Consider the following 24,263-nt stretch of genomic DNA (forward strand, 5'->3'; position numbering starts at 1 on the left):
CTTTTATAACCCCTTGATCCGCGCTTGGAAAGACTGGCCTATGCTGGTCACCACACTAATGAGTTGTAGGTGATCTAAATCTGTGCATTATGTACCGCTTCCATCATTAAGAAAATATGCAGGAATTGTAATACATTTGACTTATACAACAAATGACAAGAAACTAAAACACTTGGTTTAGTTATGAGAAAACCTCAATATGTTTTATTTGCTCCAAGCTTTAACAATAATACTGTAGTTTGTACTGTAAATTAGAAGCTACATAAATACATGCGTCACAGGTTTTCTATTTCAATAGTATATATTGCTATTGTAATAGTCTTAAATTGTTATATTGCTATTTATGGCAGTGATTTCTACAAACCAAGAATTTCACCAGTGTGAAGGGCTGTGTTGTGAGTGTGTAAGGCTCCTACTCTAGTATTACATGGGTGAATCTCACAAAGTATGTCAAGAACATGCTTAGATCATTTTTCACCTTCAAAATATAACAATAGAATATAAAAAAAGAAATGATATTTTGCATTAAAAAATAAGACCATTAAAGGGATAGTTCACCCAAAAATGAAAATGATTTTACTCACACTCAAGCCATCCTAGGTGTATATGACATTCTTCTTTCAGAAGTAAACAATCAGAGTTATATTAAAAAATGAGTTGAATACAGAGGGCAGTGTGCCAGAAGCTAGATATTTTACTTTATAACGTGTTAAATATGGATATTTTTCTTACAAAAACCCATCGATTCGCTTCAGAACAAGGCTTTTATTAACCCCCCGGAGCCGTGTGGATTACTTTTATAATGGATGGATACACTTTTTTTGGGCTGCCATTCACTGCCATTATAAAGCTTGAAAGAGCTAGGGCATTTTTTATATATAACTCTGATTGTATTCGTCTGAAAGAATAATGTCAAATACACCTAGGGTGGCTTGAGGGCGAGTAAATCATGGGGTAATTTTCATTTTTGGGTGACCTATCCCTTTAAGGCCCAGTTAAGCACATTCTCCATTCTCATTACTGTAATGCATTTAGATGCTTTATTTTTAAGGCCCGAGCACCAAGGTGCGAGGACCTTCTTTGAATTGCTCCATTCATTTATTTATTTTTTGTCATTTTTATTACTAATACAGTAATGAAAAACTTCCTGTCTTGACTGTTTAAAAATAAAAGCACAAAATAAAGGTATAAATTAAAGCCACTACAACAAATACAACAATAACTTATTGATTTTTGCATTGCGGTAATGAGAAAGGTGATTTTTGCACTATGAAATGGTGGAATTGTGGTTTAGTTATGGAACTATTACAATGCAATAAACCAGATTTTCTGAATGCAAAATATAATTTCTTATTTTCATTCTCAGAGCTTCCAGCTGACACAGAACGTAATAGGTAATTCAAATAATATAATATGTACAAAAAAGCTGGTTTGAGAGGTCTGAGAAACCTGTATTTTATCATTACAATTGAATTCAAGAACTTTAGTATTAGTTCCTTCATGAAAACACCTCATTTATAGGGTGAAGTGAGTGTCGTAGTTTCAGTGCATGCAAAGAAAGAAGTGCTGGTAGCATAAAACCATATAAATTAATTAATTATAATTATCTTTACACAAGGTTCTCATGCCTATAAATTGTGTTTAATACTGTTATCATCAATCATGTATTTGATTGGTTATTCTACATAGACTTTTGCTCCTCCTCAGTATGATCTACATACTTAACAAGGGCAGTACAAGCCCTCTGGTCGCATGCAGCACAGCTGCTGGGAGAGCAGATAAATACAGTGCTGTTACATCCACAAAAAGAAGCTGCACAGCACCCAGCAGCAACATCCCGAGCATGTATCCCAGAAACAGCAGACTGTGCCAGTTGCCGAGACTCAGTGCTTTTGGGCCATCAGGGTGCAAAACACACAGGAACCCTAATAAGAGGGTACGTGTCACTGTCAGAGTGTAATAAAGGTCAAAGGTTGAGGCATTGCTTCGCTCCGTTTGGGCGACTTTAGCTAGCCAGGCAAGAGACAGGCTGTGGAGGACCAGGCTCAGAGGAGAGTAGACGTATTCCAGCGGCTCCATCGCATTTAGTCCTTTGAATGCTGGAAAAAGAAATATATGATTGAAAATGTAATGACTGTTTTACAATCACAAGGACCCATTTCTCAATACTTACGTCGCTTTTTCAAAACTCTTCACACAGTGAACACAACAGCAATCTATGTGGGCTAAACTGGATCATTTACAGTCATGGCCAAAAGTACTGGCAGTGACATAAATTTTGTGTTTCGCAAATTTTGCTGCTTCAATATTTGTTGATTATTTTTTCACGTTTCTAAGGTATATCGTTAAACAATGATAAGCATTTCCTAAGTTTAAAGGCTTTTATTGGCAAAAACATTCAATGTATGCAGAGTCAATATTTACAAGTGTTGACCCACTGCAATTCGCTTTGGCATGCTGGATATCAGCTTCCGGGCCAAATCCTGACTGATGGTGATCCATTCTTGCCTTATTAGTGCTACGAGTTGATCAAAATTTGTAGACTTCTACTTGTCCACTCACCATTTGAGGATTGACCACACGTCCTCTATGGGATTAAGATTCAGGAAGTTGCCTGACCATGAATCCAAAATATCAGTGTAATGATCTGCGAGTCACTTCATTATCATTCTTGTCTTGTGACATGGTGCTCCATCCTGCTGGAAAATGGATAATCACTAAATTGCTCCTGGTCATTCAGAGAATTTGTTCTTGCGTCCTGTTTTGATACCATTCTTTATTCCTGGCTGTGTTTTTGGGCGGAATTGTGAGAGACCCGACTCCCTTGGATAAAAAAAAAAGCACCAACACCCATGGATGGTCTCAGGAGGCTTCACTGTTGGCATGACACTGGGCTCATGGCAGCATTCAAATTTTCCTTCTCCGGACAATCGAATTTCCAGAACAGTCAGAAGGGGGAATAACTTTGCTCTCCGACCCTTGTACTTCCTGCAGAATTTCAGTCTGTCCTTGATGTTTTTCTTGGAGAGAAGTGGCTTCTTTGCTGCCTTTCTTGACACCAGGCCGTTGTCCAAAAGTCTTTGCCTTAATGTGTGTGTAGGTACACTCACACCCACCTGCCAATACTGAGCAAGCCCTGCACTGTGGTGACACGATTCCATAGCTGACTCCTCAGGAGGAGACAGTCCTAGTGCTTGCTGGACACTCTGGGACGTCCTGAAGCCTTCTCACTGCAGTTGAACCTCTCTCCCTGAAGTTCTTGATGATCCGGTAAATGCGATGATGGCTGCAAGTCTTTCTTTGGCGGTAGCCAAGTCTTTCATTCAGTCTGCTCTTATAATCCAATCAGATTGATAGAGTGATTTCACCTTACTAGTACTCCTTCATACTTTCCCATGTGCTGATGATATGATTAGTGAAATTATATTAGCTGCTCATTTTGTGCCAGGGCCTAAAAATTTCACTATGAAATTTGAGTTTTTTTTTAATAAAATTTAGTTTTTTTGGCCAGTGAAGCTTTCTGCAATAATTTAAAATGCATCTGATCACCCTGCACAATAATCTAGAAACAATGTGAATCAACTAAAGCAGAAAACTTTGCGAAATACAAAATTTACACAACTTTTGGTCATTCTCACTCAGACACAACCACCACCAAAACTCTATGTACATGGACAATTTGCAAAACTGAGTAAGATATTTGCTACATTTCTACAATACCATATTAAAATATTTTCCAAATAAAAAAAAATTAAACACTATCAAAACAATTAAATGTTAAGGTGGCCTGTTCACACCAAGGACGATATCTATAACAATCAAGATATTGTCTTAAAAATAGTTTCAAATGTAAAAGAATTGTCCACACCACAACGGCACAGAGCAACAATATTGTTGGAATCACTTTCACCTGATGAATGAAAAAAACAGTCTTTACAGACTTTAAAGAGCTTGTGCATTTAAAGCGGCAGATGATATATTTTCAGTGCATGCTTATAATAAACAAAACGTTATTTTGCATTGGTGTGGATGCTAATATAGTTTCCATTATAGTTACTGTATCTTTACAGTTATCGTTCTTGGAGTGAACGGGTCTTTAGTCTTTCCATTATAACTTAGGAATATTTTTGTAATGTAAATATGGACAATGTACAACCCCAATCAGAAAAAGTTGGGACAGTATGGAAAACGCAAAAAAAAAAAAAGTGATTTCTAAATTTACTTTGACTTGTATTTCATTGCAGAAAAATAAATATTTCATGTTTTGTCTGGTCAACTTCATGTAATTTGTAAATATGCATCCTTTCCTGTCATTCAGGTGTAATTTTGTCCCATTCTTCCTGCAAACAAGTCTTAAGGTGGGCAACAGTACGGGGTCTTCGTTGTCGCATTTTGCGCTTCAAAATGCGCCCCACATTCTCTATTGGAGACAGGTCGGGACTGCAGGCAGGCCAGTCAAGAACCCGTACCCTCTTCCTCCGCAGCCAGGACTTTGTAATGTGTGCAGAATGTGGTTTTGCATTGTCTTGTTGAAATATGCATGGACGTCAAATATGCATGGACGTCCCTGGAAAAGATGTCTTCTTGAAGGCAGCATATTATGCCCCGAAATCTCTATGTACTTTTCAGCATTAATGGTGCCTTCACAGAAGTGCAAGTTACCTTTGCCAAGGGCACTGACACAACCCCATACCATGACAGACCCTGGCTTTTGGAATTGTTGCTGGTAACAGTCTGGATGATCCTTTTCTTCTTTGGTCCGGAGCACATGGCGTCCATTCCTCCCAAAAAATACCTCAAATACTGATTCATCTGACCACAGTGCACGTTTCCACTGTGTGATGGTCCATCCCAGATGCCTCCAAGCCCAGAGAAGTCGACAGCGCTTCTGGACACTGTTAACATAGGGCTTCCTTTTGGCACAGTACAGTTTTAACTGGCATTTGTGGATGTAACTACGTATTGTGGTACTTGACTAAGGTTTCCCAAAGTAGTCCTGAGCCCATGTGGTGATATCGCTTATAGATGAATGACGATTCTTGATGCAGTGCCGCCTGAGGGATCGGAGATCACGGTTGTTCAGCTTAGGCTTGCGCCCTTGTCCTTTACACACTGAAATTCCTCCAGATTCCTTGAATCTTTTAATTATGTTATGCACTGTTGAATGTGAAATATCCAAATCTCTTCCTATCTTTATTTGAGGAACATTGTTTTTAAACATTTCAATAATTTTCTCATGTATTTGTTGGCAAACTGGCGATCCTCGGCCCATCTTTGCTCCTAAAGGATTAGACCTTTCTTGGATGCTGCTTTTGTACCAAATCATAATTACAATCACCTGTTGACATGTTTCAAATCACATCATTATTTAACCATTTTACCTCATTACTAGCCCTAAATTGCTCCTGTCCCGACTTTTTTTGAAATGTGTTGCAGGTCTGAATGACAGGAAAGGATGCATATTTACAAATGACATGAAGTTGACCAGACAAAACATGAAATATTTTGTGTTCATATTGTCTGCAATGAAATACAAGTCAAAGTAAATTTAGAAATCACTTCTTTTTTTTTTTTTGCGTTTTCCATACTGTCCCAACTTTTTCTGATTTGGGGTTGTAACATATATTGCATTTTGGATACTGCCAATACTTGTACTGCTGTGCCAAGTTTAAAGATGGTAGGAGAGCTGTGTGAAGAATTTTGAGGGAAAAAAAGTATTGATAAATGTGTCCTAACAGATATTTGAAGCCATCATACCTGTGATGCTGACGGAGGCGAAGGTGAGAACTGTCAGAAGGCCAGAAACAGGGATGGAGCCTGGCATATTCAGTGCAAACAGGTGACCCAAGCTCACGCTGACCATTGGGAGGAAACGGACAATTAGAGAGTACAGTCCAGAGTGGGAACAGGCTTCCGCCCATATGGCTAGAACACACTGGATGCTCCCGCAAACAGCCGGCACAAACAAACGCTCAGCTAGTCTCAGTGAAAAAGGTTTCAGGTGGATCAGGCCAACACCATGCAAAGCTAACAGTGCCATGAGATTCAGAACTACCTGGAGGGAACAAAGCAGGAGTAAGATTAAGTTCAGGGCACCTAAAAACAACACGTCAGAGATTAAATCATGATTCACAGTGTCGTACCTACAATTTTTTGTTGTTGGTGAGGAAATTATAAATATAATTGAAACTGCTGTATCAAACTATTTTAAAGAACATTTAAAAAAAAAAATTATAATTATTACACATGCAGTTTTATGACCACATTTAATACACTGAATATTTGTTGTAGTTTAAAGGGATAAATCACCCAAAAATGAAAATTATCCCATCATTTACAAGCCATCCTAGGTGTATGTGGCATTCTTCTTTCAGACAAATACAATCAGAGTTATATAAAAAAGATTGTCCTTGCTAATCCAAGCATTATAATGGCAGCCCTAAATGTGAAGCCCAAAAAAGTGCGTCCATCCATTATAAAAGTAATCCATACGGCTCCAGGGGTTAATAAAGGCCTTCTGAAGTGAATCGATGGGTTTGTGTAGAAAAAAAGAAAAAGAAGAATAATATCCATATTTAAATTTTAAAAGTAAAATATCTAGCTTCTGCTAGATCGCCTTCCGTATTCAAATTACAAAGAAAGTATAACATATCTTGCAGTTCAAAACGCTTATGCTAAGTCCGACGTCATCGTCGCACCAGTTACGTTTTTTCCATAAATTGGGCTTGCCATGTACTGCCATTATAATGCTTGGATTAGACAGGACATTTTTTAATATCACTCTGATTGGTGTATTTGTATGAAAGAAGAATGTCTTATACAACTAGGATGGCTTGAGGGTGAGTAAGTCATGGGGTAATTTTCATTTTTGGGTGAACTATCCCTTTAAAACAGTTCAGGTCATTTTACACATCACAAGACTAGAAATGGTGAATTTATAAGAACTTTGACAGTTACAGTACACAAATCTACACTTTCCTTTATATATACAGTACAGTGGAGTCCAAAATTCTGAGATTACATAGAAAATCTGGGATTCAAAATGCAATTTAAACCTGGAAACTAAGATTTTTAAATGACGAAACAAAGAAACATAAAATGAATAAGAACTATTTAGAATTCTGACCTAGAATTTCTAGGTCACTAATCAAATAATTTGTGACATTGATCATGTGAATTTTTGTACAAATGGTCAGAAGCTAGATCTCAAATCATGCTGGAGAAAATGATCATCAGGTATGAAACACTCTTGCGGGCTGCATACTAGGCAAAAACAGTATGTGAAAAGAGCAGAATGTTCAAATTTATAGTATTCATAAAACAGTAGGCTTATTTACTTCTGTGCGGCAGAAGTGCACATCTAATGGACACTTTACTATCCCATGAGGCCATGGGAGAGGAGAGGGAAATGGCTGTGAAGTGACGTTGGTCACATAATAATGACAACATGCAAATGTAGAACGTCTGGATTACATTCAAATGACATACTGTACATTCAATCTTTATAGAATGTACCTTTTCCACGGTTGCAAATTACTTATTCAAAAGAAGTACCTACTTAAGAGAGTATGTGAGTTTGGACACAGCCGTGGAGTTAAAAGAGAATCAAACCAAATGCTAAGGCATTCTGATTTTAATATACATTTTTTTAATTCAATGTTTCACTCAAATTGTGATGCTGAGTATAAAGTAGTAGTGTTTTCACTAGTAGTCTCACTCAGACTCACTGTAGATATAACTTTTAACCTAAAATCTTCCATTTGTCAATTGCTAACATCCCATCTGCATTTTAAATATATAGCCAGCCATAATATGTAAACACACAAACACTAAAAGGACTCCACCAGTTTATGGCACAAGTCCTATATGATCACATGTATCTGAGAGCTGCCCAGTCGTGTGCTTTGCACCCTATAAAATCAGTATGCACGTTTCCTGCATGCCTAACACTGATGATGATACAGTATGCACATTTCTCATGACTTTAAATAGTGATGGTCCGTTTAACATAATCCTTGTTCACAAGTTGTTTTTTAATCATTTTAGAGCTTCCCATTAATATTCATTGTGTAAAAACAGCACTTTACATTTTTACTCTGCAAAAATGATCTATTCAATTCACTCATGTTCTTGGCCAGAACTTTCTGCACTGACCCCAAATGCACGACTATAAAGCCTGCAAAATCATCTGATCACTTGCATAAGGCAACCTTAAAAATATGCATGCTCAAGAGTCAAGATCATATAACAGATTTATAACTGATAACAGAACTGATAAGATGAACTGATAAAGCTGTAGCTGTGTGAGCAAAGTACCTGTATGAATGCAAGTGGCACCGCATAAGGATAGTGATACTGGGGAATGAAGATACTGCTTACAAAACTTTTTAGATTATCCGCCAGAGCATACACAATCACAGCCACCAGGGCCGCGATGCACAGCAGGAGTGGCACCAGGGGTTTACACACTTCATACACACAAGCTCTGAGAGCATGCGGCGTATGCATCTGCCACCATGCCGAACTGAAACACACATGGACGTGAAATGAATATGGCTTAATATTATAGTCATTTTTGCACCTATAAGAATATCACATTCGAGATACTGATGACATTTATAATCTCAAAAGCATTAAAGATAAAGGTGTTATTTTATGGCCACTATTTGCAGCACATTAAAGGTAGGGTAGGTAGGATTTGGTTAAAAAACTTTTCCAAATTTGTTTAAACTTTCTTTATATATCAATACATAATTAAAATCGACAATCGACAATCGCAATCGACAATGAGGCTGCCTCCCGTAATGCAAAGTAAATGGAGAGCGTTGGATTGTTTTCCCCCGGTGTGGGCGTGGCCTAAATACGCTCTGTCTCTATGAACGCGCCATGCCGACCGTCAGCTGAAAGACGCATTATTTACCTGAGGCGAGCGGAGAAGAAGTGCATGTAGTGACATCATGTCAGAATCACATGTAGCCTAATAAAAAATCTAACTTTATCATTATGAATATAAACAAATAAGATGTGTTTTTGTACTCACTATCAAGCTAGAATAACGATACTGGTAAAGTTTAAAATACACACACAACACAGTGTCTACGACACACACAGATACAAGATAAAAGCATCAGTAAAAATTGGTAGAGAATATAAAAACAAACCGCGGAAATAAACGTGCAGGTAAAGTTCCCGGTGAACGGTAAAAGAGTTTAGACAGAGGTAGCTAAAGCTGACGTTCTAAAAAAAAGTTCCTGGATGCGGTGTAGCCTACTAGCTTTTACACATGCATTTTGTTATCTAAAGTTACATTTTGCGAAATTCAACACGACAGCGATCAACTTGAGCTAAGCATATTGACTATTTATCATCTCTACTAATGGCTCGCTTAGTGTATAACATTGTAACTTTATGCTAAGTAATGTTATGTTAGCTATATTAGGCAGCTACGTGTGCTAGTGATACATGCTTCATGAAAACATAAACCAACAATTGTTATAATCAAAATGAAAGATTACCTGTCCAGCAGAAATACAGCCTCTTGAACTCCTCAAATCAAACGGGTGCACCAGGGTTGCCAGGTTTTCACAACAAAATCTGTCCAATTGCTACTCAAAACTAGCCAAAACAAGCCCAATTGAGTTTCTCTGGTAAAAATCACATTTGGGGGGTAAAATATGTGCCTTTTTGGTAGGGCTGCCTGCTAAAATTTGCAAATCCAGGGGCAAAATATCACATAATTGGGGTCGCTTCAACCCGTGGACATGAAAAACAGCCCGCGGCAACAGTGTTGAAGTAGCCTGACTTGGCAACACTGGAGCGCGCGCATGTGGGCAGATCCTGTAGCAAAAGCGGCGGCAGCCATGGTAGCGAGAGAGAGTGACAGTCGCCCAAGCCAATCACTTGTTTCGGCCTGAACGAAAATAATGAGCGGTGTTTATTGCAGATTAAAAAGTCTAGAGTCACTCGATTTTTATTCTCTCTTTTTCAGAGTACTTACATTTTAATTATGTATTGACATATAAAGAAAGTTTAAACAAATTTGGACAAAAGTGTTTTAGATCATTCTTACCTACCCTACCTTTAAAGAAGCAAGATTTCACAATCAAAATTGATCTCACCATCTGGACACCAGATTTTGCCATGGGTCCATACTATTGGTCCACCCACCTCGGGGCCGGTGGAGTGGAATGCGGGTTTAGATTTTGACCCCTTTATAGCATCAGGGGTTGGAGGATGGGCGTAAACTACCTGTACACAAGAACAAGACAACTTACCAAAAAATTTAAAATAATTATATATGGGTGATTCTAAGACTATGGGCACTTTTATGTTCTTTGGTCATATTTTTTAAAATACATATCATTTTGGACAAATTCCTCTTTCTTTGTCAAACTAACAATAAAACCACCTTAAATTTTTACGTTTTTTTCATACTTTTCAACCTGTCAAAATCACTGTTTTCTCCTTGTCGCACACCCAGACTTTTTAACTTCAACAATGAAAATACAGTTTAAAAATATGACTTATCTGGTAACTATTAATGCACCTGAATTAAGCACTAGTAAAATCATTTAAATACATTATAGTATTTAATGTGAGACCACTATCAATATTACTTTTTATACAAAATATAGCTGACGCACAGTATTAGTGTCATTTCCACCACAACACTATAATGTCCATTAAAATAGTGTGTGTGAAAGATTGTTTAGGTGGTTTCTATGGAAATGTTCAGTGACATCAGAGCACATGTTGGGCATGGAGGGAATTAACATTTTCATCAACAACAAATGAAGAAAAATCAAGGTAAATATTGCTTGATCAGTTAATATATTTATTCTACGTCATTTCCAAACATGCTGTACCTTCAAGGGTTTTTAAAAAGCTAAAAAAATTAAGTTAAATAAGAGTATTTTACATACATGAAATGCTAAGTATTCATTTAAAGCTAATAAGTGAAGCCATCTTCCATTTTTTCCACAAAAAACTGTCATTTCCACCACGGTCATTTCAACCGCTGAGGGCAGTGTGGTGGAAATAACATTTATGATTACAAAGTACAATTGATATGGATTGCGAGATTAGATTTGTGTAATCATTTTTATATTATAATATATTACAATACTTTTTATATTTATCTACTGTTTCTCAATCACGTTAATTCATCGTCATTTTCATTATCACACACATTTAAAAAAAAATACTTTAAAAGTTCTCATCACACATTAAAAATGTATCCACAATTTATGAGATCATGCTCTACTTAATATAAAAATTCAAGTTATTTATTTTCTAATAAGCTCTTACCCAAACCAATATTACATTTCAGAGTGTGACAGGTGTACAGTTCTGCATTTGGTCATTAGGGAAGTTAATTTGCCACATTGACAAATGTATAATTATTGTACATTGTGGACAAACTGGTCAAACTAGTTACAAATATTATCTAAGACAATTCTTGAGTGGCATAAGTTATTCTATTTTTAAATAGCAGCTGTATATTGAGATGTGGTGGAAATGACATTTGTTCATTGCAGGTCGGAATTTTTTTTTAAATAATAACAATTTCTCTTGTAATCTAAGTTTGTCCTCTTACAGACCTTTAAAATAGACTAATTATTTAAACGTATGAGACTGTGTTACGTGACTTTTGAACAAGTTTTTTTTTTTTAATTCGAATACATGGCTAAAAGTGCCCCTATAGTTGAAGAAACGCCCATATATATATTTACATTTACATTAATATTTAATCATTTAGCAGACACTTTTATCCAAAGCGACTTGCAAATGAGGAGAGCAATAGAAGCAACTAAACAAACAAGGGGCAAAAGCATGCAAGTGCTGTAACAAGTCTCAGTTAACCTAGTGGAGGACACAGTACAGTACAGATGCACTTTTTTTTTCAACACACAAACAGAAAAAAGAATAGAATAGTAAGTGCTAGTCTTTATTGGTCATATATATATATATATATATATATATATATATATATATATATATATATATATATATATATATATATATATATATATATATATATATATATATATATATATATATATATATATATATATATATATATATATAGGCTACTTCAAATGAATCACATAAAAATGAAATGTAACGTCAAATCAAATGGAAACAAAATATAAGATAAAAAGGTAGGCCTATCTAAACAAATTAAAAATATTTAAAAAATAAATTAAATATATTATACAGAGAAAATTATTCACGTTAAGATAGACCAACTCACATTGCTTAATGAGAAATTGTTATTCCGTTATGCATTTCCACCACGAATGGATTGAAACTTGTTTAGTCTCTTTCACGAACCGAGCACGATTGGACTTTGAGCTGTTGTCACTCTGAGAGTAAAAATACTTTGCGTTGGCCCCCTCTCGTTTGAGACCATTTAGCACATAAACTGATTGTCCCTGCGATAGATTCAAACCAGAGGACATAGGCTACGGATTACGGAGTTAATGATTAAATACGTCACCTCGCCGCGTGAACGCGCATCGGGTAGCTCGGTAAACAGTCTCCTGACGCTTATTGTTGTATCCTACACTTTACAGTGGCACAAATAATTAACCCAACAGGTGACTAACAATTTAAGCGTTTTATGCGTTGGAAAATATATTGTGAAGTCAGAATTATAAATAGGCCTATAAAAAAATTATCTGGAACCTCATAGTTTGATAGTTTTACATAAGCCTTTGCTGTTATTACTTAAGACGATTGTCTCCTTTTTTATTGGACATAATGTAGGCTATATCGTTATAAATATATAACAGACAGAATAAAGGAACATTTCTCTGCCAAACTGTTCTATTTAATGCGATATAATCACCCCTCCCCCTACCTATACACTTTAGCTACTGCAAACATTTGCAATGTCAAAACATAATTACACAATGTCTACAAATAGAAGCATATGCCATTTGAATGTTAGCTATGTAGCCTACATGAAAGTAATTAGTTAATTAGCCTAACAGTAAAATAGCCTACTGTTAATTGAGTAAACCTTATTTCATTGATATACTGTGTATAGATGTTTGTATAAACGGCCCAACCTCCTAAGGATGACTAATTCCATAAAGGTTGATAAAGGTATCTCACCAGACAGGATGTGAAAATTTTGGACGTGCCTTTCTATCTCCATATTTTAGCAAGGAGCTAAGGGAGAGTGACTAAACTTGTGCAGTGACTCACCACAGGTTAAATAAAAAGCATGGATCATTTTATGTTATTCTTGAAAGTTATATGGCTTCCAATCGGACCTAAAATAAAATGTAGGCAGGGTAAAAAAAAACATCCATAAAGTCCATGATAAGAAGACAAACATTGTCTGAATATGTGTGTGCTCACAATCAGGTTTTCTTGTGTGTGTGTGTGTGTGTGTGTGTGTGTGTGTGTGTGTGTGTGTGTGTGTGTGTGTGTGTGTGTGTGTGTGTGTGTGTGTGTGTGTGTGTGTGTGTGGCTATAGCAGCTGGATCCATAGAATAAATGGAGAAATATACTGAGGGTAAACAAGCACATTATATCCAGGACAGGTGGGTGAGAATTCTAGAACAGACAGTCAATACAACGTCACCATGACAACCCAGCACTTATTAATCAGGTCAAATATCAGCGAGAACATACCAATATGGTGACATCATACTGGTGAACGTCAGTGATGGGTCAATGAATTTAAGGACATTCCCGTAAGTCATTATTTACTAACCTCATGTCATTCACCGAAAAAAATATAACATTTCTTATTATCAATGTTGAAAACAGTTTTCGCTGCTTAATATTTTTGTGGAACCAGTGACACATTCTTTGATGAAATATAGACAGCATTTTTAAATAGAGCAGCATTATATTGGGAATAAATTGTTTGTAACATTATAAATCTCTTTACTGTCACTTTTGATCAACTAAATGCATCCTTTTTAAAATCTTATTTTTCCCAAACTTTTGAATGGTGTATTAGGGTCCGTCTCTGATACACCATTCAAAAGTTTGGGATAAATAAATTCAACAAAAATATTAAGCAACAAAAACTGTTTTCAACATTGATAATCATAAGAAATGTTTCTTGAGCACCAAATCAGCATATTAGAATGATTATTCATAAATTGTAACAATATTATCAAATAGTAATAGTAGCACTTAGTGAGCATAAAAAAACTATATGTGCTGTGCACATAAAAAATAACAGGATACTGGTTTGGATTGATGAGTGTGCATGTTAAACAATATGCAACACTCTTCTGAAGGATCATGTGACACTGAAGACTGGATGGCTGCTAAAAATTCAGCTTTGCACCACAGGAATAAATTAAACATTAACATAGAAAACAGTTCCCGAGTTCTCTATTTATTATTGAGTTTTTACTGTACTTTGAAAAATGCAGCCTAATTGGTGAGCAAAATAGACTTCTTTAAAAAAAAAAAGTGTGTGACTGTCTGCGTGTGACACTCTGACCTGTCATGGCCAGCTCACCCCTGCTTTTGTAGAGCACTTCACTGTACTGCATTACCCCGGCAACTAACTAAAATAAGGACCTGACAAGGAGGGAGGGAGAGAGTTGAATGGAAAGAAAAAACAAAAAAAAGCAGTTGTTTTTTTCCACAGTGACATGCAGAGAACGATTTAACAACCACAAGGATGTAAAACTCTACTTGACATTCCTGTTCTTTTTGGCATTTTGGATGTATCGGAGCAGAGAAATGCTGCAGGGAGTGTGTATTTTGCCTGGTGTTGGTTTGAGTGTGTGTATCAGGATGGTTGTATTCTCTCTATTACCTTTTGGCCCATAGAAGAGAGAAAGAGAGAGCTTCGGTCCCGAATGACTCCCATCCAAAACCATGGGCATTGTGGTGTCCAGGTGAGTACTTCTGACAACATTATTCAAAATTATTCACTTTTTATACTCTCTGATATTAGTCACAAAATTACTACAAAGCAGACATTGATAAAGAATTGTGAAAATATCTGAAAATAAATTCAAACTTCACATTATGTGGCTCTAAAGTGCATCACTTGGTAAATGAATCTGTGTGAAACTGCTGATTGCATTAGCTAGAATATACAGAATACACATCAATTCATCACATCACATCAATTATATAGAATTCTTTCCCCTCTCCCTTACCTCGCAGAGCTGATAAATGTCTGGTTCGTTCCTCTGGTTTGCGGGGCTCTCTGCAGGTTCAGAACAGCGCCTCCTGTAGGGAGATAAATGGAACAGTCAAACTCTCTCAGATAAACGTCTTCGAGTCGTCTCAGAACAACATTGAAGGTACATCAACATTATGGAATTTCAAAGCTGCCAACATTAAAAATAAATAAATATACAAAGAACTGTAAAAAAGCAAAAATAAATATACATAGAAAAGCAAAAAAACTAAAATAAATAATTATTTTTACATTTATTTCCTTATTTATTTATATGTTTATTTTTTCCACTTTGTGGGAAAAATAAATCTATACATAAATAAGTAAATAAATGTATAAATAATTATTTATTTATTTTTGCTTTTCTATGTGTATTTATTTATATATTTATTTTTGCTTTTATACATTTCTTTGTATGTTTTTTATGTATTTATTTATTTTTTAATTTTGGCAGCTTTGGAATAACTAAGAATAAAGAAGCTGCATAACTAAAGAAATCACAGCTTGTGTGCATCAGCTACATTATTGAACAAAAGTGTTAAATAAAATATTTGAATACACACGCACACACATTGGGTTTCAATGTTTGATAGGGACATTCCATAGACATAATGATATTTATACTGTACAAACTATCCCGTAACCCTAAACCTTCCTACCCATCACTACATTTTCAAAAAACATCACTTTGTAGGGGGTGAGCGGGGCACAACCTAACACTTTTTGACTTTTTCAGTTTGTGCAAATGCACTTGGGGTTCTGAGTATTTATTTTTTCCAACATTAATTTCCCACGTCTAGTAAAACTATGTGGTTTTGTTTCATTAATACAGTGTATACTTTTTTCTTGATTTACCCCGAAAGAATGGAAGTGAAATGTGACAACATGCCCCATAGTGCATGCCCCAAGTTGTCACACGTGAGGATCACATTGTAACATGACCATATGTCAGCTTAAAATGTTATCTGATGTGAAAAAAAATATAAGATTTTGTCACAAATTTTGTCAATAAAATACATTTATTAACTTTTTCATATAAAATAATTACGTTATTTAATAATTAAAGCTGCTGTCCGTATCTGTTTTTGTGTTCAAGATTTACAAAAATTATATCATGAGAATGAACAACATGAATCCGTTTTCCAAACTGTTTTTGTCTTTTGTTTTTGTCCAAACTGTTTTTGACCCTGAATCATTATGGTACACTTATAATAAGCGTTTATATTGGGACTATTTCAGACCAGTCTGGTAGGAACCGTTGCGGAGGAGCACAGTCCCGGCGTGACTCGCCATAGACATAAACAGAGAGAAGTAGCTCAGCTTGCAATGTTCTTCCGCAAAAAGTTACGGACTGCAGCTTTAAAATAAACACATTTTTGAGTTTGACAACAAACACACCACAAAACACAGCTATACAGCATGATTAAAATAATAATAATTAATCATTTCTGAACATTGACTCTCAGTCTTTATTGAACTTTTTCTAATGGTTTCGCAATAGAATTCTTAAAAGTTGTTAATGTGAATTACACCGATCAGGCATAACATTATGACAGGTGAAGTGAATAACACTGATTATCTCTTCATCACGGCACCTGTTAGTGGGTGGCATATATTAGGCAGCAAGTGAATATTTTGTCCTCAAATACTTTGATGTGTTAGAAGCAGGAAAAATTAGCAAGCTTAAGGATTTGAGCGAGTTTGACAAGGGCCAAATTGTGATGGCTAGACGACTGGGTCAGAGCATCTCCAAAACTGCAGCTCTTGTGGGGTGTTCCTGGTCTGCAGTGGTCAGTATCTATCAAAAGTGGTCCAAGGAAGGAACAGTCGTGAACCGGCGACAGGGTCATGGGCGGCCAAGGCTCATTGATGCACGTGGGGAGCGAAGGCTGGTCAGTGTGGTCCGATCAAACAGACGAGCTACTGTAGCTCAAATTGCTCAAGAAGTTGATGCTGGTTCTGATAGAAAGGTGTCAGAATACACAGTGCATCACAGTATGTTGCATATGGGGCTGCATAGCCTCAGACCAGTCAGGGTGCCCATGCTGACCCCTGTCCACAGCCGAAAAAGCCAACAGTGGGCACCTGGGGAACACATGGCACCAGGATGCACTATGGGAAGAAGGCAAGTCGGCGGAGGCAGTCTGATGCTTTGGGCAATGTTCTGTTTGGAAACTTTGGGTCCTGCCATCCATGTGGATGTTACTTTGACATGTACCACCTACCTAAGAATTGTTGGAGACCATGTACACCCTTTCATGGAAACGGTATTCCCTGGTGGCTGTGGCCTCTTTCTGCAGGACAATGGTTCAGGAATGGTTTGAGGAACATGAGTTTGAGGTGTTGACTTGGCCTCCAAATTCCTCAGATCTCAATCCAATCGAGCATCTGAGGGATGTGCTGTATGAACAAGTCCGATCCGTGGAGGCCCCACCTCACAACTTACAGGACTTAAAGGATCTTCTGCTAACATCTTGGTGCCAGATACCACAGCACACCTTCAGGGGCCTCAACGAGGTTATGCCTCATAATTTTATGCCTGATCGGTGTATATCGCTAACATCACTGAATAGCATAGTTCTAATAGACCTTAAATCGGCTATGCCTTCTGCTGGTTAGATCAGCATTAAAGAACTATCTAAATGGCTAACAGATTGGAAATTAAAATAATATCAGATTTGTGTCATTTTATATAAACACTAAAAACTGATATGAAAAATGTATTTCAGTAAGAAATTTCTCTTTCCTATGGTTAAATTTTTTTTTGTGTGCAACTAGTAAATACACTAGGTGTTGTTATGCTGGCATGTGTGGAAACTTTTAAAACGTGTGTTACAACAAGTCCAACGTCAGGTTGTGCCCCGCTCACCCCCTATGATTTATAAGCTGTTTTCCTAATGGGGACCAAAACATTTCCCCACAAAGGTCAAGGATTTTGGATATTGCCATCTCTATGGGGACATAACGTATAGGGAATACCTGAACCACACGCACACACACATTAGGCTACATTACATTGATTGTCTGTAATTATTTGTTTGTTTTGTGTTTCCTTTTGTTTTTATGCGAAAGAGCTTCTGATTCCTGCACTTCCAGAAAAGGCAAATATAGAAAGAGGTTATGTGACTCCACAGCAGGTATACAACCTCCTGAATGCTGAAGCGGGCCAACCTTCACTGCATGATCCCTATTATATACTTATACTGGACTGCCGCTCTGCAGAGAGGTAACAGATACACACAGTCACATATATACATTCAGGGAAAAAACTGTGAGTGCTTCTGTCTGAGGTCAAGATAAGTATAATGCTATAATAGCATTTGTATACATGTGCAGATATAAGCAGAGTCACCTGGTGACTGCCCGTGCCAGTGTGACGGTGATGCATCCAGAACTGGGCTGTTTGATAAGCTGTGTTCAGCTGCAGGAGTTCTCCATAATACTGCTATACGCTGAAGAAGGCCAAAGTCCAGGTATAATACACTCATAATGTGAATAAAATAAAACCTGATAAAACTGCCTGATTAAAATAATAATATAGCTAAATAATACATTTTATAAATTATTATGTTATACAAATATAAAAGTATTGTTTATAAACATTGTTAAATACATTAAAAATGAGTTATTATTAACTTATTATTATTATATTATTTAAAACATTATATAAATTATATTTATAAATAATAATTGTACATTGATTGATACATGTACAACAACCTAATAAATTATCAAATGTATTATTTAGCTATATTATTATTATGTTCATCTGGTAATTTTATTAGGGTTTTTGTTACGTTATTATTAGCTTATTTTAAAAATAACTTATTGAAAATAACAACTAAAATAATAAAACTATTCAAATTAAATAATGTGTAAAAATAATAAATAATAATGTATTGTATATCTGGCTTTTTGTGCTCTAGTTGGGAGTCAGGAGGCACGCGCTGACTCTCCTACTCTACAGCACTGTTTCTTCCAGCTGAGTGCTTTGGGAATGGACCCTGTTATCCTCCAAGGGGGCTATTCTGCTTTTCACTCTCTCTATCCTTTCCTGTGCACCCCTCGCATGGTCCTACTGGAGTCAGAGCGTCTCTCCATCACCATCTATCCTTCTGAGGTCCTGGAGGGGGCGCTGTACCAGGGCTCTGCCTCACAGGCACATGACTACCGTATCATCAAAAACCTCCACATCACACATGTGGTCAATGCCACAGCCGAAATCTCTGATGCTTTCCCGAGTGTTTTACGTTATCTTCGGCTACGGCTAAGTGACGACGCCCAGCAGGATCTTCGGCAGGCCCTTCCAGAAGCTTCTCGGTTCATCGCTGAGGCTTTGCGGGGGGCACCGGGGGCACCAGGCGGCCGGGTGTTGGTGCACTGCAGCCTTGGTCGGAGTCGCAGCTCGGTGCTGACGTTAGGATTCCTGATGGAGCATCACCGTTGGTCTCTGCTACATGCTTTTCGTTGGCTCAAGGAACGACGAGCTTGCGCTGCCCCAAACGCTGGCTTTCTTCGGCAACTCTCTGACTACGAGGAACTGCTGTTTGGCCAACGGCTCACCTCACTGGATGACATCCGTCTCTGAGAGATACTTAAAGGATTAGTTCACTTCAAAATGAATTTCCCTCACCCCCATCTCATCCAAGATGTTCATGTCTTTCTTTCTTCAGTCGAAAATAATTTTTTCGAGGAAAACATTCCAGGATTTTTCTCCACATCATAGACTTCAATGGCAACCAAAATGTTGGTCAAAATCAATGCAGTTTCAAAGGGCTTCAAAGGCTCTGCGCGCGCCATTGAAGTATCGCCCCCATGTTTACAGAGCGCACATGCGAAGACTAATACAAACGTCCTTTAGCAAAAAAAAAGGTAAACCAACGAAGTTGGATGATTTTGAAGTTGAAGATGGAGTTCTCTTTCATAGGTTCACTCGACGCTGCGTCACTTTATGACATAATGGGACGCCCTCTGGGTGTGCCGATTGTCTGAAGCCCTCATAGAATCACGCCAATTGATTGGCTGATGGCGTGCGTGCCGCCCCCTTTGACGTTGTCACTCTTATACTGCGCGCGCGCGCCATCTGCTCCTCAGATTTCTCTGCCTTCACGAAGCGGCCATTTCATGCCCTTCGGTTCCGGTTTTTCTGGCCCAAATATCTTGGATTTCATTCGACTTTATCACCAGCACTTCAGCGACTGCGGATAGTGGAACATTGTTCTCCTTGCGGTGAAGTACCATGGATTTTCGTCATTGCCCGCTGCCGTGCACTTGCTTAATCGCGAAAGACGACCCCCCACAGTAAGTGTTAAATGTTTGGGGTTTTTCACACGCGCGCGAGGCGGTTCAGGGGTTTTCAAAATGCAAATTTTGCTATAATCTCCTTCTCAAAACCCTCCGCTCGAGGCTCACGGTTTTTTGAGAAGGAGTCATCCTTCTTCCGCCGTCGCGCTCCCGAGGCCGCGCAGGCCTCTCTTGGATCCGTGACCTGGATTTTCGTCTTTGCCCGCCGCCGTGCACTCGCTTCATCGAACGACAACCCCCACAGCGCGCGCAGGCCTCTCTTGGATCCGCGACCTGGGGTTCGGATATAGAGCTCTAGGAGTGGAGTGCCAGCAGACGGGCCTCGCCCTTTCTCTCCCTCTCTCCCCCGAGCACGTGCGTGGGACTCCGCCCGTCGAGTTTTTCACATGACTCTTTGTGTCCCAACCCGGAGGCATGCGACGCGGTTTCCTTTGGACTGGATGATGATGTCGTGTTTACCGCAGCGTCCGCCTCTGAGGATTTCGGGCCTTCCTGTAATGACGACGCTCTCCCACCTAGTGGCCAGGAAGCGTGGCGTTCAGCGACATGTGCAGAGCTCGTCGACGTACTTTCGCGCGACAAACTTCTGTCCCTGAGAGCAGTCCATGTACCCGGAGTCTTGAACCTCGCAGCGGTTTACCTGTCGAGGCAGAAGCTCAGGTCGGGAGAATGGATGCTGAACCCTCAAACTGTATCTCAGATTTGGGAGGTGTTCGGAAAAGCGGAGGTGGACCTTTTTTGCCTCGAAGGAGTCGTCCCAGTGCCTACTCTGGTTCTCTCTGAGTTCCCCAGCCTCATTGGGGATAGATGCGTTCGCGCATCCAAGGCCCAATCTGAAACTCTATGCGTTCCCGCCCATCATCTGATTCCGGCGGTTCTTTGCAGGGTGAGAGAGAGTGGAGTCAGCCTCCTGGTGGTGGCTCCACTCTGGCCGTCCCAGGCTTGGTTCTCGGAGATGGTTCTCCTCCTGGATTCTCCCCCCTGGGAGATCCCGATCAGAGAGGACCTATTGTCCCTGCTTCAGGGCAGGATTTGGCATCCTCTCCCGGAAATTTGGAAGTTGTGGGTATGGCCCATCAAGGGCCAGTAGCGCTGGATACTGGTCTTCCTGCCGATGTTGAGGAGACCATTGCGAGTGCTAGAGCTCCCTCCATTAGGAGGCTCTATTCCTCCAAGTGGAGGGTCTTTTGAGTCATGGTGCTCTTCCCATGTGGTGGACCCAGTTAACTGCCTGGTGGGTCCATTTCTGGAGTTCCTGCAAGAAAAGTTTGCCGCTGGAGCAGCGGCTACCACCCTTCAGGTCTATGTCGCAGCTATCGCTGCCTGTAGGGAGTCGGACGAAGTCCCTCTAGGCAAACATAGACTGGTTTCATCTTTCATGCGAGGGGTTAGGCGCCTGAGACCAGCACGCTCCCCATGTATTTTCTCTTGGGACCTCTCCGTGGTCCTTGAAGGGCTAATATTGGCTCCATTTGAGCCCTTGGAGTCAGCTCCTGAGCGAATTCTGACTCTCAAGGTTACTCTTTTGTTAGCACTGTCCTCTTTGAAACGAGTGGGCGATCTACAGGCCCTCTTTGTTAACGGGTCCTGTATGGATTTTGCTCCTGGCCTAGTCAAGGTTACCTTAAGACCTAGGCCGGGTTATGTGCCCAAAGTTTTGTTCACGAAAAATAATTTCGCTCTCAGGTTATCATTCTTCACTCCTTTCACCCCCCTTCCTTTTGACTCGGAGGAAGACGAGAAACTTCATTTGCTCTGCCCAGTTCGAGCGTTGAAGTGTTATGTGGACCGTTCTGATGGTTGGAGGAAATCTAACCAGCTCAGTACTTCGGTACTGGCCGCCGCGGGCTTGCCGCATCGAAGCAAAGGTTTTTCCCATTGGGTGACAGAGGCTATTTCCCTGGCTTATGAGGTGCGTGGTTTACCTTCACCTCTTGATATTAGAGCGCATTCTACCAGAGGTGTTCCTCTCAAGCACTTTTTAGAGGGGCTCTTTTGGAAGATATTTGTGTGGCGGCAGGTTGGTCCTCTCCGCACACTTTTGTGAGATTCTATAGTTTGGATCTCGACATGGCTCTGGGTTCGCATGTCCTGTCTGCTTAACCTAGTCATGCAGGTTATCTGGTGTTCTTTGAGCCAGATACGGCAGTGCTTTAGCTTGGCGTGTTTGGTATATCGTTCCCATTACGTCATAAAGTGACGCAGCGTCGAGTGAACCTATGAAAGAGAACGTCTCAGGTTACTTACGTAACCTATGTTCTCTGAGTAGGGAACGAGACGCTGCGTACGCTGCCAAGCTCCTCGCGCTGCCGACAGGCCTTCCTTTTCGGCTAAGAAATCTGAGGAGCAGATGGCGCGCGCGCAGTATAAGAGTGACAACGTCAAAGGGGGCGGCACGCGCGCCATCAGCCAATCAATTGGCGTGATTCTATAAGGGCTTCAGACAATCGGCACACCCAGAGGGCGTCCCATTACGTCATAAAGTGACGCAGCGTCTCGTTCCCTACTCAGAGAACATAGGTTACGCAAGTAACCTGAGACGTTTTTGCACGTTCGCTTGGGGCGGTACTTCCGTCTACCTCTAGCGTGACCTTTCAGGCGTGATTGCGCAATCCATGGCGAGCCGCAGAGCAGCGTAAGATGAGCAATTTAGGTTAAATACTATATCCATTTTATTTTCTTTTTTAAATGACTGATGGTTTCGCTAGATAAGACCCTATTCCTTGTCTGGGAATGTGCAGAGCCTCTGAAGCCCTTTGAAACTGCATTGATTTAGACCTTCAACATTTTGGTTGCCATTGAAGTACATTATATGGAGAAAAATCCTGGAATATTTCCTCAAAAAAAACAAATTTCTTTTCAACTGAAGAAAGAAAGACACGAACACCTTGGATGAGATGGGGTGAGAAAAATATCACAAAGTTTTCATTTTGAAGTGAACTAATCCTTAAAGGAAATAGTGACACAAGAAGAATGAATGCTGTTCACATACTTATATAGTTGGTTGTGTTAATGATCTTGATTGATTCACAGACTAAAGAGAAGCTTTGTTATATGATGAACACACAACAAAGCTCTATTAAAGGGATAGTTCACCCCGCCAAAATTATTTTTGCTCTTTATTTATTTTTTACTCGCCCTCAAGTTGTTCCAAACCTGTATTCATATCTTTTTTCTGCTGAACTCAAAACTCAAAAATATTTTGAAGAATATGGATAACCAAATGGTTGATGGACTCCTTTGACTTTCATAGAAGATGATGATAGAAGAAAATAATCTTCTTGTGTTCAGCATATAAGAAAGACATTCATACAGGTTTGGAACAACTTGAGGGTGAGTAAATAATGACAGAATTTTCATTTTTGGGTGAACTATCCCTTTAATCTAACACAAATGGAAGTCTGTTAATGGCCTCATTGTAGACTAGAAGGAAAAGAGGAGGAAAGAGAATGTAGGCTATTAGGGAATATAAGTAAAGATGTTATATAACAAGCCAAAGAAAGACAAAAAAATATCATTATTCAAATGCTAATTTTTCAGAGCAAGATAGACATCCAGATATTATGAGAAATTTGTTTTTGTTTTTGATGTGATTTAACTTTTTAAACAGGTACAGCAATAAATGCTAATTCCAACATTTTTTATTCACTTTTTTCACTGCTTTCTATTTTTTTTCTTTTAGGTGGCATACTAAAGCAGACTAAATGTATTTGTGTCTAGTTTAGGTTTTGTTTGTAAGAAAAGAAATGGTTTGTTTTTCAGCTTCTCACAATATAGGGTGAGATCTAGGCAA

At 38.8% G+C, this 24,263-nt stretch overlaps 2 protein-coding genes across 3 annotated transcripts; one reads left to right on the forward strand and one right to left on the reverse strand.

Annotated features, from left to right (window-relative positions):
• Positions 1-174: 174 nt before the first annotated feature.
• LOC307136557 (solute carrier family 35 member D3) lies at positions 175-12,579 on the reverse strand. 2 transcript variants are annotated; one of them, XM_079833708.1, is made up of 5 exons: positions 12,254-12,579; positions 10,119-10,248; positions 8,317-8,524; positions 5,758-6,055; positions 175-2,099 (listed from the first exon to the last, which is right to left on the reverse strand). In XM_079833708.1, the coding sequence occupies exons 2-5, from the start codon at positions 10,148-10,150 to the stop codon at positions 1,714-1,716; spliced, it is 924 nt and encodes a 307-aa protein (XP_079689834.1). In that variant the 5' UTR covers positions 10,151-10,248; positions 12,254-12,579; the 3' UTR covers positions 175-1,713. The 2 variants fall into 2 exon arrangements, with proteins under 2 accessions (XP_079689834.1, XP_079689835.1); XM_079833709.1 differs by having other exon boundaries at positions 9,516-10,248; positions 12,254-12,452.
• A 2,154-nt stretch (positions 12,580-14,733) lies between these two features.
• On the forward strand, positions 14,734-20,096 carry LOC307135879 (putative rhodanese domain-containing dual specificity protein phosphatase). Its single transcript, XM_079832590.1, has 5 exons — positions 14,734-14,876; positions 15,151-15,290; positions 18,239-18,392; positions 18,503-18,639; positions 19,093-20,096. The coding sequence occupies exons 1-5, from the start codon at positions 14,857-14,859 to the stop codon at positions 19,752-19,754; spliced, it is 1,113 nt and encodes a 370-aa protein (XP_079688716.1). The 5' UTR covers positions 14,734-14,856; the 3' UTR covers positions 19,755-20,096.
• The last annotated feature ends 4,167 nt before the right edge of the window (positions 20,097-24,263 follow it).

This window comes from Gobio gobio (assembly GCF_949357685.1).
Source record: "Gobio gobio genome assembly, chromosome: 13".
Classification (NCBI taxonomy): domain Eukaryota; kingdom Metazoa; phylum Chordata; class Actinopteri; order Cypriniformes; family Gobionidae; genus Gobio; species Gobio gobio.

Coding starts and splice junctions, on each gene's coding strand:
- LOC307136557 (XM_079833708.1), bottom strand. CDS start 10,150: ATGGACCCATGGCAAAATCTGGTGTCCAGATG. Junction 6,056..8,316: donor TGCCACTTGCATTCATACAG/GTACTTTGCTCA, acceptor TGTTCCCTCCAG/GTAGTTCTGAATCTCATGGC. Junction 2,100..5,757: donor CGCCTCCGTCAGCATCACAG/GTATGATGGCTT, acceptor TTCTTTTTCCAG/CATTCAAAGGACTAAATGCG.
- LOC307135879 (XM_079832590.1), top strand. CDS start 14,857: ATGGGCATTGTGGTGTCCAG. Junction 15,291..18,238: donor GTCTCAGAACAACATTGAAG/GTACATCAACAT, acceptor TTTATGCGAAAG/AGCTTCTGATTCCTGCACTT. Junction 18,393..18,502: donor GACTGCCGCTCTGCAGAGAG/GTAACAGATACA, acceptor ATACATGTGCAG/ATATAAGCAGAGTCACCTGG.